Source organism: Felis catus, chromosome C2, assembly GCF_018350175.1.
Source record: "Felis catus isolate Fca126 chromosome C2, F.catus_Fca126_mat1.0, whole genome shotgun sequence".
NCBI lineage: Eukaryota > Metazoa > Chordata > Mammalia > Carnivora > Felidae > Felis > Felis catus.
Genome location: NC_058376.1, coordinates 67,368,171 through 67,385,127, shown reverse-complemented (window position 1 = coordinate 67,385,127; position 16,957 = coordinate 67,368,171). Strand labels below are relative to the sequence as shown.

The window sequence follows — 16,957 nt, the reverse complement described above, 5'->3', positions numbered from 1 at the left end:
GTGCTTTCTAGTACTTTTTATCTCATGGCTTCCTCCTTTTTAAATTCTTTTCTGTCAGAGAATCAACTAGGACCTTATGAAATTGAATTACTACTTTGACAATTTAGATAAGCCCAATATTTTATAAAAGGATCCTGTACTGTAAAATGAGATACCCCAGTTTGTCCACCATTCCTTAAAGAAAGAAGCACAGAGGTCGTTATAGAGGAGGATATCTGACAGCTATGAAGGCAAAGTCATTTTGGCTTTCACAATTTTTTTTTGGCATAAAAGGAAAAAGATTAGTCATATCTGCCTCATGTCTCCCCCACCCAAAAGAAGGAATACAGGTCTCCATTGTAAGACAAAAAGGGATGGGTCAAGGTCATATTTTGTTCTTTGCAGCTCACTACTAGAAATAATGGTGAAGTCAAAGCAAAGCTAGCCAAAAATAGAAAAGGTAGGAAGAGAATTCCTTTCAAAGAGGGAAAAGAGAAACAAATCATTATGAAGTACAGAGAGGGAAATGAAAGTAGTAGAGAAAATTAGGATAAGGCAATCAGTGGTCAGTAAACAACACATTTTACTACATTTCAAAGCATCCTTTTTTAAGACATACTAAAGACCTGTGTATAGACTATGTCCAATACAGTACCCACTAACTACATGTGAGTACTGAGTACTTGACAGGCAGCTAGTCAAAATTGGAATGTGCCATAAGTGTAAAATACCACATTTTGAAGACTTAGTATGAGAGTGTAAAATACTTCATTAATAATTTTTATATTGAATATATGTTGAAGTGGCAATATCTTTTACATATATTGAGTTATATATAGTATGTTTATATAGCTCAGTATTTGCAAAATATTAATTTTGACTGTTCCTTTTACTTTTTTTATATGGCTACTAGAAAGTTTAAAATTACATATGTGACTTCCATTATATTTTTATTAGCACTACTATTGATCTTAGTAAGAAAAAAAAGGAATAATTAATTAGTTTCACTGAAAGTAGTAGGAATATCATTTCCTTGAACTTGTCCTTTGGGAGGAGCTGCTTTTTAGTGTTTTTGGCAGGAAAAGGCCAGAACTATGTTTTGCCTTTCTCCCTTCCTTATTTTTTTGCAAAAGGAGAGGCATTGTTTCTCATGTAATTAGAAATTGAAAAAACCCTATGTAAACTTGCTAATTTCAAATTACACATTTTTAACCCAGATAATAAGTGGGAGTTCTTTGTAGTGGTATAGTGTTGAAATTAAGTTTGAAGAGTTAGCTGCATTTTCCCTTTTAACAGCTCCATGATTTTCTTCTCTTGCTTTCTCATCTCTTAGGAAAGTTAGAAGGAAGGTGATGGTTGATGGTGTCTGGTCTCTAGAGCCAGAATGATAGTAGTGCTTGCTACTTAATTATAGCAGAAAAGTACTCTGCACTATTATACAAATCCATCACAGACTGACCACAAAAACACTTAGAGAAACCCTTAGCAGTTGAGAAAATAAATAAAAACTGGAAGATAAATAACAATTTCAGAGAGTCCTCAAGTGGCAAAGAATGAAGAAGTAAAAGGTTAAGGCGGGCTTTTTTGATCTAGGGACAGAAATTCCTCTGTTCTGGTACCTTTACTCTGATGTTCCCAGCTAATAGCAGGAGGTAGAAGAGAGAGAAAAGGAGAAGCAAGGAAGAAGAATCAAGTAAAGGGAACAATACAAGGGAGAGGGTCTCTTAACAGGAAGATGCAAGCACAGTTGAAGGCTCCAGTAACATACTAAAAACAGGGATATTAGGGAAATTTTATATAGTGAGTGAGAATACTTCCAGCTCTGTTCACCACGCCCTCAGGTCCCTGTGTGCCATCAGCCAGGCTTATCTCTTGCAAACAGTAGATTGAGAATATTTTCTTTGGGAAATCTGAGAAGAGTTACAAGTATGCTCACGATGGGGTACTCCACAAAGAAACAGCCCAGGTCAGTAGTTTTATATTAAAATACACAGTAGATAAGGCCTACCCACCAGCCCAGAATTTCTAACAACTTCTTAGTTTTCACTCTTAACTATCAGCTCAAAGTGTCACTGAATATCTGAGGAAAGCTGAAGCCAAAACAAACAATAAAACTACTTGGTGGAAATAGAGATATTGCAGGGATAAGAAGACTTTTTAAAAATCTGGTAATTCCTCAGAGCTAAGAGAAGATAATGCATGAAACAAAACCAGGATGCTATATAAAGGGGAACAAATAGAAGAAAAATTGGCAGAAGAAAAAATGAAAGACATAATAAAAGGAGTAGGGGGAAAAATTAGGAAATCCAGAGAGCAGGGCAAAAAGAAAAGAAAACCAGTCCAGGAAGTCAAATATTCAAACATTTAAAACAAAGAACAGAAAAAAACCTGAGGAGAGGAAATCAAATAATTCAATATTTCCCAGAACTCAGTGTCATTAGTTTTAGATTAAAAGGGCTAACTAAATGTCTAAAACAAGGACAGAAATACACCCACATTTATTTTACATTACTGTGAACTACACTGGAGACACACATACTTCTCAGTAGCAACATTGGAAGCTAAAATATATTGGAGTAAAGCTGTTACATTTTGGAGGGAAAAGGATTTCCTACTAGAATTCTATATCATCTGCACCATCAGTTAAAGATAAGGGTAAACTAAAGAATTTTCACGTATCACAAAGTCTCTAAAACAAGAAAAAAGACAATGTGGAATATAGTAACGTGCAAAGGAAAGATGAAAAGGAGTCGCTAAGATGATGGTGAATGGAGATCTCAGGATGACATGCATCAGGCATAGAGAACAGTCAATCCAGTTTTGAGCAGGTCAGAAAGCTCCAGAAAATGTATATCCCAGAAAACAAATTTGATAGAATGCCTGATATGTTTTAATGTATTAAGTAAGCATTAGGACAGAGTTTAGATGCATGATCAGGGATAAGTACATAGAAAAGTAATCATTGGAAAACAACGCACTTATTTATTCTACAGAAAATAAAAAATGTGCAAGAAAGGAAAAGTAATCATATACTATATGGTTCAAAACTGAATGATCTTTTTGTAGTTATAATTATGTAAGCACTGCACATTGATTTAACTACATTTACAATAATATTGGATATTTGGGGATGTAGAAAATATGTGGGAGGGCAAGCAATGAAAGAGAGCTAAGCTAAATCCTTATCTGCTATAGAAGAAGGTGGATAGATAATACCCATACTTGAAAAATTGCAGAAAAGTAGATGAAGATAAACATCAAAAGAAGCAGCTGGAAGAGTTAAAGTTGTCTTTGAGGGCGGGGGCAGAGAGCTGTAGTTGTTTTTTTTTTATAATAATTCTTATAAAACTGCCACATTAAACAGTAGAATTATATCAATGATTTTTTTTTCTGGAAAGCACTGAATAGTAAAATATTTTATACTTTGTGAGCCATGCAGTCTTGCAACTGTTCAGCTCTATAGTTATAGTACAGAGGAAGCTGAAAACAATACATAAGCAAGCATGGAACATCAATAATATGTTATTTGTAGACAATGAATTTTGAATTTCATATAATTTTCACAAGTCAGTATATTCTTTTTAAACATATAAAAGTACAAACCATTTTTAACTTTTAAGCCATACAAAAAGACACAGCAGGCTGGCTTTGGTCTGTGGGCCATAATTTGCCAACCTTTTCCTTAAGGCAATGTGAATATGTAACTTTGATGAAATAAAAAATACAAGGAGGGGAGAAGAGTGAAAAAAATTGGCCAGAATAATTTCAAATTTGTTTCCAAATCTTGCCTGTTTTAAGACTTCTTGTTTTACCAGGAATTCTTTCTGAAGGACATGAGAAAGAAAATTAAGAAAGTACTTTTGTCAGTAGCCCCATATTTTATAATTTTATAGTATTTCCTCATTTACCAAACGTTTTCGTACATACTATCCCTTTGATCCTCACATTCTTGTAGTCTAAGTAGAATTGGGGTGTCTTTTCTATAGACCTAGATCCCTTTCTGTAGAGATCAAGTGACTTGCCCAAAATCATACACAGTTTATAAGGGACAAGTATTGAGACAAGAGCTTACTTCCAGTTTTTTCCTCCTGATTGCTTACTATACTATGTCTCAAATCATACAGTTTATAAGGGACTAGAATTGGGATGAGAACTCATTTCCTATTTTTTCCTCTTTGTTGCTTTGTATATAAATAATACATGAATATATCCTTGTAAAAGATTAAAACACTCCAAGAAAATATCATTAAAAAATCATTGTCCTCCCTCACTCCCATCACAATCCCATCCCTCTCCTCATACACACTCAGAGTTAATAACTTGTAATATGTTTGCTGCTGTATGTTGTAAAAGAAAATAATTCTATTAGTTAGGAATGAAAAATTACAACTCTTTTTTTGCTCCAGACTCTTAAATTCCTAGCAAAGTGTCATAAGAAAAAGAAACTGTTTGCTCCTTGGCAAGGACTTCAAGACCTCACTGATGCACGCAGAGTTCAACTGAAGCAACAAGTGGATGACTATCTCCAAAGACATCCGGTATGCAGGCTTCTGTGCCTTGATAATCAGTGTTACTTTTTGCCAGTGCATGATATTCACCAACAAAGTAGTGTATTATATGTGTTTGTGCATTTATTATTGGTAAAAGGTAATACAGTGGCTTTACCATAGAGTTAAGGAGTCTTATAATTACATGTGCCATCGTATAGTCAATAAGGAAGGAGACTGCTTCAATTCAGTCATCTTGCATAGTGTATCAGCAAAACATGGTCATTGCTTTTTTTTTTGTAATAGTGCATAAAACTATGTTGAAGCTTCCACAAAGAGTATATATAGCTTCCAGTCAGTAAAATTCGTTGTTAACATATATACCCAAACACATAATACATACATGTGGAAACTGACATCTGTTATTAATGAAACTCCAGGAGCCAATATTATAAAACAGTTGGCTGTATGCCTCTTATGATTTTATTACTGTAATACTGCTAACACCTTTCTCCCAATAGAAATGTCCATATCTTTTACTTTCTGTAACCACAGTACTACATCTCAGATGTTATTTGCTTCTCCCTTCTGAGTTCTTGACCATATACTCCTATATGTTTTTGAAGATCATTTTCCTTTCTGCTTTTAGAGTGATTCACCACCCTGTCATTAATTTTAATGACCTATATTTCTGCCAATCACGCTCACTTTCCCTTTTCTTGATGTTTCTCCCATACTTCCACACTTCACTAATTTTATAAGGAAAGTTGGGAGATTATACATTCCAGCCAATCAGAATTCTTATTGCCTCACTTAAACTAATAACCACTCATGAAAGTACCACTTACGTACTTTTCACATCTGTTTTCTTGTGCTTCCATTGTTTGTCTCTGGGTTCTGTTTCTCCCTCCTCTCTACCCCCTCCTCCCCACATACACACACTTTCTCCCTCTTTCTAAAATCTGAAAGTTCTGGGTGACTAATGTTAGAGGTTAAGAATAATGTTAGGTAGTCCTATCATTCACCCTTTCATTCTTCCAGAGCTCCCAAAACTAAAGAGCCTTATGCAAAACAAAACAAAAAGAAACAAAATCTCAAAAAACAGAAAGACCATTATAAATAGGAATTAGAGGACTAACATGTTATAGCTGAGCATGTATCTGATAGATTACCACTGGAACAGAACATTGCTAAAAGCAGAATTCGACAGCAAGGCTCAGTTGAGGAGGCATAAGTAAGGACTCCTACTTTTCCTGCCTACTAATCTGAATTTAAGAATTCACAAACTAATGTAGGCCTGTGGAAAAAAAAGATGACAAGCCTGCCCTTGTATTTCTGGCCCTCTGTGGTTACCACATAGAGGTAGACAATAGAAAAAAGTTCTGACTTCTGCTTCTATCCAAGATTTAGGAACAGGGACAGAATTTACTTACTGCCCAAAACAACTGGTGGGAGGGAGATAAAATACGTGAAACAATGGTTTTCAAGTCAGTGGGCATCAGACAGTGAAGGTTAGTAATTCCTGAGAGGGAGGATGGGGTAAAAGGGACTGGATTTACTTCCTGCCTGAAACAACTGTGGGGGGGGGGGGCGGCGGGTAGAGATGAAATACATGATGAAATACATGAAACAATAGTTTCCAAGACCATGGACATCAAACAATAAAAATTAGTAATTCCTGAGAGGGACCAGAGTGAGCCATATGATGACCCTAGCTTATTACCCTGAGAGAGTTTCTAGGTCACAGCATAAGGAGGAGGAACAAAGGAGGAGCTCTTTGGAATCCCATGCTGAGGAAATGAAACTGAGAGTCTGAGGAGAACAAGGTAGCTAGATTTCATAGGACAGAGTACCAGAGTAAAAGGAGATACAAAGAGAACCCCAGATATCTGGAGAATGTTCCCTTGAGTATATTTCAGAATTCTGATTAGTACATGTATATAAGGAAACTACCCAAGGCCAAGGAAACAGTCATCTTAAAAGATAAAAGAGAACAGTGCCTGGTACTCAACACAGGTCCATAGTGCATGTTCCCATCAAACAGACTAGAAAAACTTAATCCACAGGGCATCAGTAAGAATACTCAGGAAGGTCTTGTCTTAGTAGTAGAAAGTAAATAGTATATACTGATACATTCTGCCAAACAAATCATAAAAGCAAGAGCCAAAAATACCAAAAAAATTTTATGTAATTTATCCACATCTCAGAAAAAGCCTCAAGATTTTTAGAAATACCAAAATAACTACACTCAACAAGGTAAAAGTTACAATGTCTTGCATTCAAAGATTAATAAGCATATATAGAGGCAGGAAAACATGACCCATAATGAGGAGGACACTTAAACCACTCTAGAGATTACACAGATGTTAGAATTAGCAGAGAAGGACATTAAAAGTTAGTATTATAACTATATTCCATATGTTCAAATTTTAAGTGGAGATGTGGAAGATATAAAATATACCCAAATCAAACTTCTAGAGGTAAAAATTTCAATGTGTGATATGAAAAATGCACTAGATCATTAATAGCAGATGAGACATGGATGAATAAGATTAATACAGTTGAAGGCACAGTAGTATATACTATGCAAAACGAGTCAAAAAAGAAAAAAATTTTTTTAATTGTAAAGAACATTAGTGAGTCTTCATGTGGCCTATTAAATGAATAATTGGGAGTTTCTGAAGAAGATAGGAAAGAAAGATAGAAAACATAATGGCCGGGGCGCCTGGGTGGCTCGGTCGATTAAGCATCCGACTTCGGCTTAGGTCATGATCTCACAGTCCGTGAGTTCGAGCCCCGCGTCGGGCTCTGTGCTGACAGCTCAGAGCCTGGAGCCTGTTTCAGATTCTGTGTCTCCCTCTCTCTCTGCCCCTCCCCTGTTCATGCTCTGTCTCTCTCTGTCTCAAAAATAAATAAACGGTAAAAAAAAAAATTAAAAAAAAAAAAAAAGAAAACATAATGGCCAAAAACTTTCCAAATTATAAATTTACCCCCAAGTCCAATGAAGGCACAGGCACATGGGGAAAAAAAACAAAACAAAACCTATGCCAAGGCATATTATAATGGGATTCCTCGAATCAGTAATAAAGTAAAAATCTTAAAAACAGAAAACAAAAACATATAAAAACAGATGACATATTTCTCAGCAGGAACAATGCAAGTAAGAAGATAACTTTAAAGTAATTGAAAAAAAAAAGCTGTCAATGTAGAATTCTTTACTATGAAAAATTATTTTAAAAACGAAGACAAAATAACTTTTTCAGACATACAAGTGATAAAGTACTTTGTCACCAGCATATTCACACTACCAGAAATGTTACAGCCTTCAAGTTGTAAAGGATTTACGATTTCTCTTAAAAATGGTACCATAAGAAGTCCAATTCTACATAAAGAAATTAAGAAGTACTGGAAATGGTAACTACATGGGTAAATATATGACTTTTAACTCATCATTTAAATCTTTATAAAATATAATTGATTTAAAAAAATTTTTTTAATGTTTATTTTTGAGAGACAGAGCATGAGTGAGGGAGGGGTAGAGAGAGAGAGAGACACAGAATCTGAAACAGGCTGCAGGCTCTGAGCTGTCAGCACAGAACCTGATGCGGGGTTCGAACCCACAAACTGTGAGAAGTAGGATGCTCAACCGACTGAGCCACCCAGGCACCCCATAATTGATCTTTTTTAAAACCAAAATGTCATCAAATGTTCTGTAATACATACTACAGATTAAATATTTCCAGTTTTGTAGACCATATAGACTTTATCATCATTATGCATCTCTGCAGCTGTAGATTAAAGCAGTCTTAGATAATATATAAACAAATACTTGTAGTTGTGTTTCAGTTGAACTTCATTTTCAAAAATAGGCAGTTGATTATTTGAAACAAAAGTAATAGCAATGTTTAATGGTGTTTGTAACATATGTAAAAATATAATGCTTTGCAACAATAGTATAAAAACCAGGAGAGAAATAGATGTATACTATTGAAAAGTTTTTATACTATATGTGAAGTGAGAAAATACTTGAAAGTGGATTGATAATTAAAGATGTATACTCTGAATCCTAAAGCTACCAATAAAGTTAAAGAACAAAAGAGTTATAGCTAATAAGCCTATAAAGGAGATGAAACAATTATAAAATAGTCGATTAATCGAAAAGAAAGCAGAAAAAGAGGAAAAATAAAAGAAAGTAATGGGAAAATGAAAAATAATAAAATGATAGACTCAAACATAACCATATCAATAATTATAATAAATTTAAATGGTATGAATACCCCCAATTAATAAGCAGAGATTGTCAGATTAAATGAACAAGTATGACTTGATTATATGTTAACTACAAGAAACACACTTTAAGTATGAAAAAATAAAAAGAACAAAATGTGCAAACACTAGTGAAAGAAATCTAGAATGACTATATAAATATCAAAGTGGATGTCAGAGCACTATTACTAGATTATTAATAGTGCTACCTAGTAAAGAAGGCAATTTCATAATAATGAAAGGGTCAATTAATCAAAAGGACATAAGAATCTAAATGTTTATGCACCTAATAACAGAACTTGAAACTATATGGAGACAACATAGATGAACTTTGAGGCATTATGCTAAGTGAAATAAGCCAAACAGAAAAGAACGAATGTTGTATGATTCTACTTAAATGAAGTACCTAGAATAGAGATGGGAAATAGAATGAATGGTGGTGTCCAGGAGTGGGGGGTGGGAGAATGGGGAGGTAGTGTTTAAATGGTATGGAATTTCAGTTTGGAAAGATGAAGAAGTTCTAGAGATGGACCCTGGTGATGGTTGCACAACAATGTGAATGTATTTAATGTCACTAAACTATACACTTAAAAAGTGGTTAACATGATAAATTACATATATATTTAGCCACAATAAAATACATGAATCAAAAACTGATAGAACTATGATGAAAAGTAGAGAAAGCCACAATATAGAGATTTCAATAACCATTTCTAAACAACTTACAGGATAAATAGGCAGAAAAGCAGCAAGAATATAGTAGACTTGAATGACACTATCAGACAACTTGATCTGGTTGACATTTTTAGAACCCTCCATGGAATGACAGCAGAATACACATTTTTCTCCTGTACACACAGAATATTTGCCAAGATAGACCATGTTCAGTGGCATAAAACAAGTCAGTAAATTGAAAAAGACTGAAGTCATACAAAGTATGTTCTCTGACCACAATGAAATTGTTTGAAATTTAAGAACAGAAAGATCTCTAGATATATCATCCCCAAATATTTGGAAACTAAGCAACACATGTCTGAATAACCAAAGAAGGGAAAAAGGGAAGTAAAGGACATTAAAGAAGTAAAAAGGGAAATTAAAAAATATTTCAAACTGAATGGAAGCATATTTCAGAACTTGCTGATGAATGGATAAGGAAAATGTGTGTGTATATATAGATAGATAGATAGATAGATAGATAGATAGATAGATATAGATATAGATATACACACAATGGAATACTACTCAATGATGAAAAAGAATGAAATCTTGCCATTTGCAACAATGTGGATAAAACTAGAGGGCATTATGCTATGTGAAATAAGTCAGAGAAAGACAGAGATAATATGATTTCACTTATACATGGAATTTGAGAAACTCAACAGATGATCATAGGAGAAGGGAAGGAAAAATAAGATAAAAAACAGGGAAGCAAACCATAAGAGACTCTTAAATACAGAGAACAAACAGGGCTGCTGGAGGGCAGGTGGGTGGAGGGATGAGTTAAATGGGTGATGAGCATTAAGGAGGGCACTTTTTGGGATGAGCACTGGGTGTTATATGTAAGAGATGAATCACTGGGTTCTACTTCTGACTAGGACTACTCTGTATGTTAACTAGCTTGAATTTAAATTGAAACTAACTAACTAAATAACTAACTAACTAACTAAACAAATAAATAAATAAATAAAAATTGAACTTGTGGATTCTAAACCAGTATTTGGAGGGAAATTCATATTGCTGACCATCTATATTAAAAGAAGGTTCAAATCAAAGACCTCAGCTTACATATTAAGTAACTAGTAAAAGGACAAGTTAAACCCAAAGTAAATAGAAGAAAGGAAATAATAAACATTTGAGAGAAATCAATAAGATAGAAAACAAAGGTAATAGAAAAAATTTAATAAAACAAAAAGCCAGTTATTTGAGAGGATCAATAAAATTGATAAAACTTGTAGGCAGACTAATCAGGAAAAAGAGGAGATACAGATTACCACTGTCAGGGATAAGAAAGGTGACCTCATTGTAGATACTACAGATATTAAAGGATAATGGAATATTATGAACAACTTCATATGTCAATAAATTTGATTAATCTCATGAAATAAATTCCTTTAAAGATAAGAATTACGAAGCTTACCCAAGAAGAAAGAGATAAAATGAATAGCCCCTGTATCTATATATATAGGTAACAAATTGTAGTTAAAAACTTTCCTCAGGAAAAACTTGAGGGAAAGATTGGTTTTACTGGTGAATTTAAGGAGGAAATAGTGCAAATTCTATATAAAGTCTTCTACCAAACTGAAGGGGAGGCAATACTTCTCAGCTCATTTTATAAGACCAGCATTACTCTGACACCATAACCAGAGACATTACAAGCAAAGAACTTCAAAACAATATTTTTCATGCATACATGAAAAAATTCTAAACAAAATTATAAGAAGTTGAATTCAACAATCTATTGAAAGGTTAATACATCCTGGGATTATCTCAGGGATTTGGGGTTAATTTAACCTTTGAAAATCAATTAAAGTAATTCACCATATTAACAGACCAGGAAAAACAATTGCCATCATATAAATACATGCAAAAAAAATTTCAGCAAAGTAGGAATAGAAAGAAACTTCCTCTATCTGATGAAGAATATCTACAGCTGACAATGATGAAAGACTGGAATCTTCTTTCCTGAAATCAGGAACAAGACAGAATGTCATTCAGTACAGTCAAAATCCTAGCAGGCTTTTTTTGTAGAAATTGACAAGCTGATTCTAAAATTCATATGGAAATGCAAAGGACCTAGAAAGGCTAAAATAACTACAAAAAAGAACAAAGTTGGAGGTTTAACACTACCTGATTTCATGAACTATAGAGCTGTAGTAGCCAAAACTGTGGTACTGATATAAAGATTTTAAAAAAATAAATCAGTGGAACCAAAATCAAATCCAAAAATAAACCCACATATATGGCCGCCTGATTACTGACAGAGGTGCACAGTTAATGTGTGGAGAAACTGGAACAATTGGATATCCATATGTAAAAAACATGAACTTGGATCCATATACTGTATCATATATAAAACTTAAAATGGATCATAGACTTAAATGCAAAATCTAAAATTATATAAAACTTCTAGAAGAAAACATTAGAGAAAAGCCATACTTTTGGTTGGGCAGTAATTTCTTAAATACAACAACAATAGCATAATCTACAAAAGAAAAATTGATAAATTGGTTTTCATCAAAATTTTGAACTTCTGTTCTTCGAAAGACACCATAATAGAATTTTTTTTAAAAAAGCAAATATTGGGAAAATATCTTTGCCAAGAATGTATCTGGTAAAGGACTTGTATCCAGAGTGTAAACTCAACAATAAGAAAACAAAGCAAAGCAAAGCAATTTTTTAAATAGGCAAAAGATTTTAACAGACACTTCACCCAAAGAAATTGTGGCAAATACATGAAATATTGACATAAGTCAATAAAGGAAATACAAATTTAAACCATAATAAGATCTTTACACAACTGTTAAAATGTCTAGAACTTTAAAAGTTGACTATGTCAAAGTTTGGCAAGCATGTGAAGGGACTGTAGCTCTCTCATACACTGCTGATGGGAATGCAAAATAGTGCAACCCCTTTGGAAACAGTTTGGCAGTTTCTTAAAAAGTTAAACGTATATCCATCATATGATTCAGTGATCCCACTCTTAAGTATTTATCCAAGTGGAAAGGAAATATATATCCATACAAGCATTTGTAAATGAATGCTCATAGCCCAAAACTAGAAATAACCCAAGCATCCATCAACAGATAAACAAGTTGCTCTATATCCATACAATGGAATACCAGTCCACAGTATAAAGGAATGAATTATAGATACAGCAACATAGATGAATCTCAAAATAATTATGCTATGTGAAAGAAGCCAGACAATATACATTGAATTACCCCATTTATATAAACTTTAAAAATGTAATCTCTAGAGTAACAAAATTAAGTCAGTGGTTACTTGGGGATGGGAGAGTAGGGAATGAAGGATTACAAAAAGGCAATGACACTCCTGGTGGTGATGGATGTTCATTATCCTGACTGTGATAATGGTTTTCACAGATGTATACATAGATCAAAGCTTACCAAATTTGGGGCACTTGGGTGGCTCAGCCTGTTGAGCATCCAACTCTTGGTTTCAGCTCAGGTCATAGTCTCATGGTGTTGTGGGTTTGAGCCCCGCATTGGCTCTGCGCTCGTAGCACAGAGCCTGCTTGGGATTCTGTCTCTCCTTCTCTCTTCCCCTCTCCCACTTGTGCTGTCTCTGTCTCTCAAAATAAATAAACTTAAAAATTTTTTTAAAAACCTTACCAAATTGTTCACTTTTGATAATTGTAGTTAATTGTATGTCACTTTTACCTCAATAAAGCTGTATGTTAAAAAAAAAAATTAACCTAAATGCAAAAGAAAAGAAAAGCAAACCTTTTCTTTTAAAAGGAGAGTAATCCCTTTATAAAAATAATATACCCAAGCAACACATACACAGCAAGTAATTCTGAATCAGTAGGTTTGGTGTGTCCTCATGGTTCTATTTTTTAATTTATTTCTTTTAATTGTAAAATATATAAAACATAAAAATACCGAACGTAAAATTACCATTTTAATCATTTTTAAGTGTACAGCTCAGTGGAATTAAATACATTTACATTGTTGTGCAACTATCACCACCATTCACCTTCAAAATGTTTTTCATTTTGCAAAACTGAAATTATACCCATTAAACACAAATTTCGTATTCTGTCTCTCAGCTCTGTTCATAGCATCCTTTGATGCACAGAAATTTTTAATTTTGATGGAGGTTCAACTTGTCTGTCTTTTGTTGTGTCTGTGTCTTCAGTGTCATATTCAAGAAATGGCCAAACCTAATGTCATGATTTTTCCCCTTTTATTCTGAGAGTTTTATAATTTTCTCTCTTATATTTAGGTCTTTGATCTCTCTCTCTCTCTCTTTTAATGCATTTTGTATGATGTTGATGCATGCTCTCATTTAAAAAACAAGTATTACTTTAGCCATACTCTCGTGCTCCTGTTTAAGATTCTGTGGCTGAAAAGTAAAGTGTTAGCTGGAGTGGGACTGTATCCCAGATCCAGGAACTGGAATATTTGAGCAAGCTGTGGTGTCAGAAGCTTTATCAGCTTCAGAGTTAAGATTTTCTTATTCTTGTCCAAACTAATTAAGTTCTCTTTAAAGTAGCTGTGTAGCCAAAGGAATATGGTCCTTTAGCTGATTTTTTCCCCTTGTTTTGTGAAACCAGAAGCAGTTATAACATTATGGTTTAGATAAGTTTGGGAGTGGGAGTGAGATAAAAAGCCTGTCAGGTGGGATCTGGAACAGGGGTTGGGCTTGTTATTCCTCTTCCAGGCCAGTATCTTTACCGAACCATTTGTAGTTTTCACTAAGGGCTCTTAATCTTTCCTCTTCTCCCAAAATTCTACAGTATGTGAGGAAGTGAGGTATGGGAATATACCAGAAAGAAACTATCCTCTGAATTTTCATAAAGCTGCTTTTAAAAACCTACTTAATGCTTGAACAAGAGTACAAGGTCGAAATCAATCATGAGATTCATTTGATAGGCTGAGATAGCTAAGCATTCTGGAACCTCTGCTAAGTGGTTGGGTGAAACATATGTCTCCTGTGATAATTTTTTCTCTTCTTTTTTCCCAGAGCTCTCAGATGTCAGATGTGACTAGCAGAGAGCTCCATTCCCAAGCTCAAGAACAACTGCAACACTACCTTATGGGCAGGGTCCTAGAAGAGAGAGCCCAGCAGCACAGGGAGGCTCTGATGGCTCAGATCACCACCAACATTGAACAATTAATGAGTATGTGCTTGTTTATTTTGGTATCCTAAAGTGAACAACCTATGCAAGATTTTGTGACATTGAAAATCTTCAGAAGGAAAATACCATTTAATGTTTATTAGCCTATTTCTTGTCCTCAGAAATTTCTAGATCCAGAACATGCCAGCACATGATCTTTTCAAATAATGCAGATCTCATAACCTGCTTTTTGGCTATTTCTCTAAGCCTTGCTATCATTCATAGATATCAACTTAGACAAAAGTTATTAATTATAAAGATGCTAAGCCCTACTAGCCAAATTTCATTATGTAGTCTCAAAAGCTTTTGATAATATTTTAGAAGTAGATGACAGTAGTTACAGTGCCATTTTATAATTTTTTTTAACATTTATTTTTGAGAGAGAGACAGAGTGTGAGCAGGGGAGGGGCAGAGAGAGAGGGAGACACAGAATCCAAAGCAGGCTCCAGGCTCTGAGCTGTCATCACAGAGCCTGACGCGGGGCTCGAACTCATGAACTGCTAGATCCTGACCTGAGCCAAAGTCAGACACTTAACCGACTGAGACACCCAGGAGCCCCCATTTTACAATTTTTAATGAAGTGTTTTCACAAAAGTTAATTCATCTGCTTCTTACGACCATAGATACATTTAGGGAGAGATCTCATCCTACATTTTAGTCCACCTATGAAACACTTTTAGTGTGTACGGAGCAGAAAGGACCAGGGTCTTCTGTTTAGTGCCATTACTTGTGAATTTTTTATTTTTCAATAGATGGGTGGCTGGAACTGAGCCTCTCATATATAGGATGGGGTTCTGCTATATTTTAAAAATTCATGTTCTTTAAACCGTCTAAAAAAACCTACATCTTTTTAAATTCTTTTCTTTTACACAGTATGGGGGGTGGGTAGTTAATGCCAGCCACAGCTTCAACTTATGAATAGTCGTATGCCATCTATAGCTAGCAATGATAATAGATTCAGAATTGGAACCCTATCCCTTGCCTACTATAGCAGAGTTCCAACTCTATACTTTCCAAATTCCTACTTGTTTGATACATAACTCTTCTACTCACCTGTTTATTTTCTGTTTACTACAGAGGCACCAAGTCTGAAGGAAGCAGAAGGGAAGGAACCTGAGCTCTTCCTAAGTAGATCCAGGCCTGTGGCAGCCAAGGCCAAGCAGGCCCATCTTACCGCTCTGAAGCATTTACAGGCACCCTGGTGGAAGAATCTTGGGGAAGAAGAAGGAGATGAGATTGATGTCCCAAAGGATGAGCTCAGTGTAGAATTAGGAACTTTATTCATTGGTGGAACCAAACCCCCTTAGGGAGCTACCCAAAGAAATGACACTTATTTCAGGAGATTGTATTGGTTCTGCCTCTGGCATACTAGTAGACTAGAGCTATCCTAACTCATTTCCCAAAATTCCTCTCCAGATAAGATTTTCAGGCAGTAAGCAAGGAGTTACCTTCTACCTCTATCTCAGTTCTCTTTTTTTTTTCCACATTACCCACGCCACACACAAATTAGGATGGCTTTTATTGTGGAACTAACCTCAGCGTGGCATTCTATTGCTTAGATGAAATGTGGTAGTTCTTTTGTTTTTGCTGTTTTCCTACTAAAGATGTTTTCTAAATAAATATTTTCAACAATTCTCAAAAACTTGTCAGGATTACTTCAACTTTTCACATTTATTGTTTAGAATGCATGTGTTTCTACGAATATAAAAAGTATGTTCTTGGCCTAATTTATTAAGATCAGGAAAAGAAATGGTCATTTGAAGGGCACCACACTATTTTCTACCAAACAGTGCTTGAACTCATTTTCTATCTTGTTATTTCTAAAAGAACTACATTAAAAAAAAAAAAAATCCTAAGAAGGGTGCCTGGGTAGCTCAGTCGGTTGAGCATCTGACTTCGGCTCAGGTCATGATCTCATGGCTTGTGAGTTTGAGCCCCATGTCAGGCTCTGTGCTGACAACTCAGAGCCTGGAGCCTGCTTCAGATTCTGTGTCTCCCTCTCTCTCTGCCCCTCTGCCACTCACGCTCTGTCAGTCTCAAAAAGAAGTAAACATTAAAAAAATTTTTTTTAATCCTAGGATTCAGCACAAAAAAAATTCCTTCAGATAAATGCATTTGTTCTATTAAACTGTGAGAATTCTATAACTTACTGTTTCCCTTTGTCTTATCTCCTATAAATCTCAGCTAAATATAATACTTACTTTGTGTTATGATCCTAGGTACCTATAGAGTTATTTGGTTGCAACCTAATACTTTCTAATTTTCCTATTTATCTTTGATTGTGTTTTAGTACCAGAAGCTACTTCTGTTTGTGTTTGTAACAATATAGAATTTAAATTAAAAACATTTAACAAATCATGGACTC

At 34.7% G+C, this 16,957-nt stretch overlaps 1 protein-coding gene across 11 annotated transcripts in view; it reads left to right on the top strand.

Annotated features, from left to right (window-relative positions):
• IQCB1 (IQ motif containing B1) overlaps positions 1–16,234 on the top strand; it is a 62,783-nt gene extending 46,549 nt beyond the window's left edge. For all 11 annotated transcript variants that reach the window (XM_011285926.4, XM_006936092.5, XM_006936093.4 and 8 more), the window contains 3 exons: positions 4,386–4,517; positions 14,439–14,595; positions 15,670–16,234. In XM_011285926.4, coding sequence (XP_011284228.1) covers positions 4,386–4,517; positions 14,439–14,595; positions 15,670–15,899 — 519 coding nt within the window. In that variant the 3' untranslated portion in view covers positions 15,900–16,234. The remainder of the gene's footprint in view (positions 1–4,385; positions 4,518–14,438; positions 14,596–15,669) is intronic.
• The last annotated feature ends 723 nt before the right edge of the window (positions 16,235–16,957 follow it).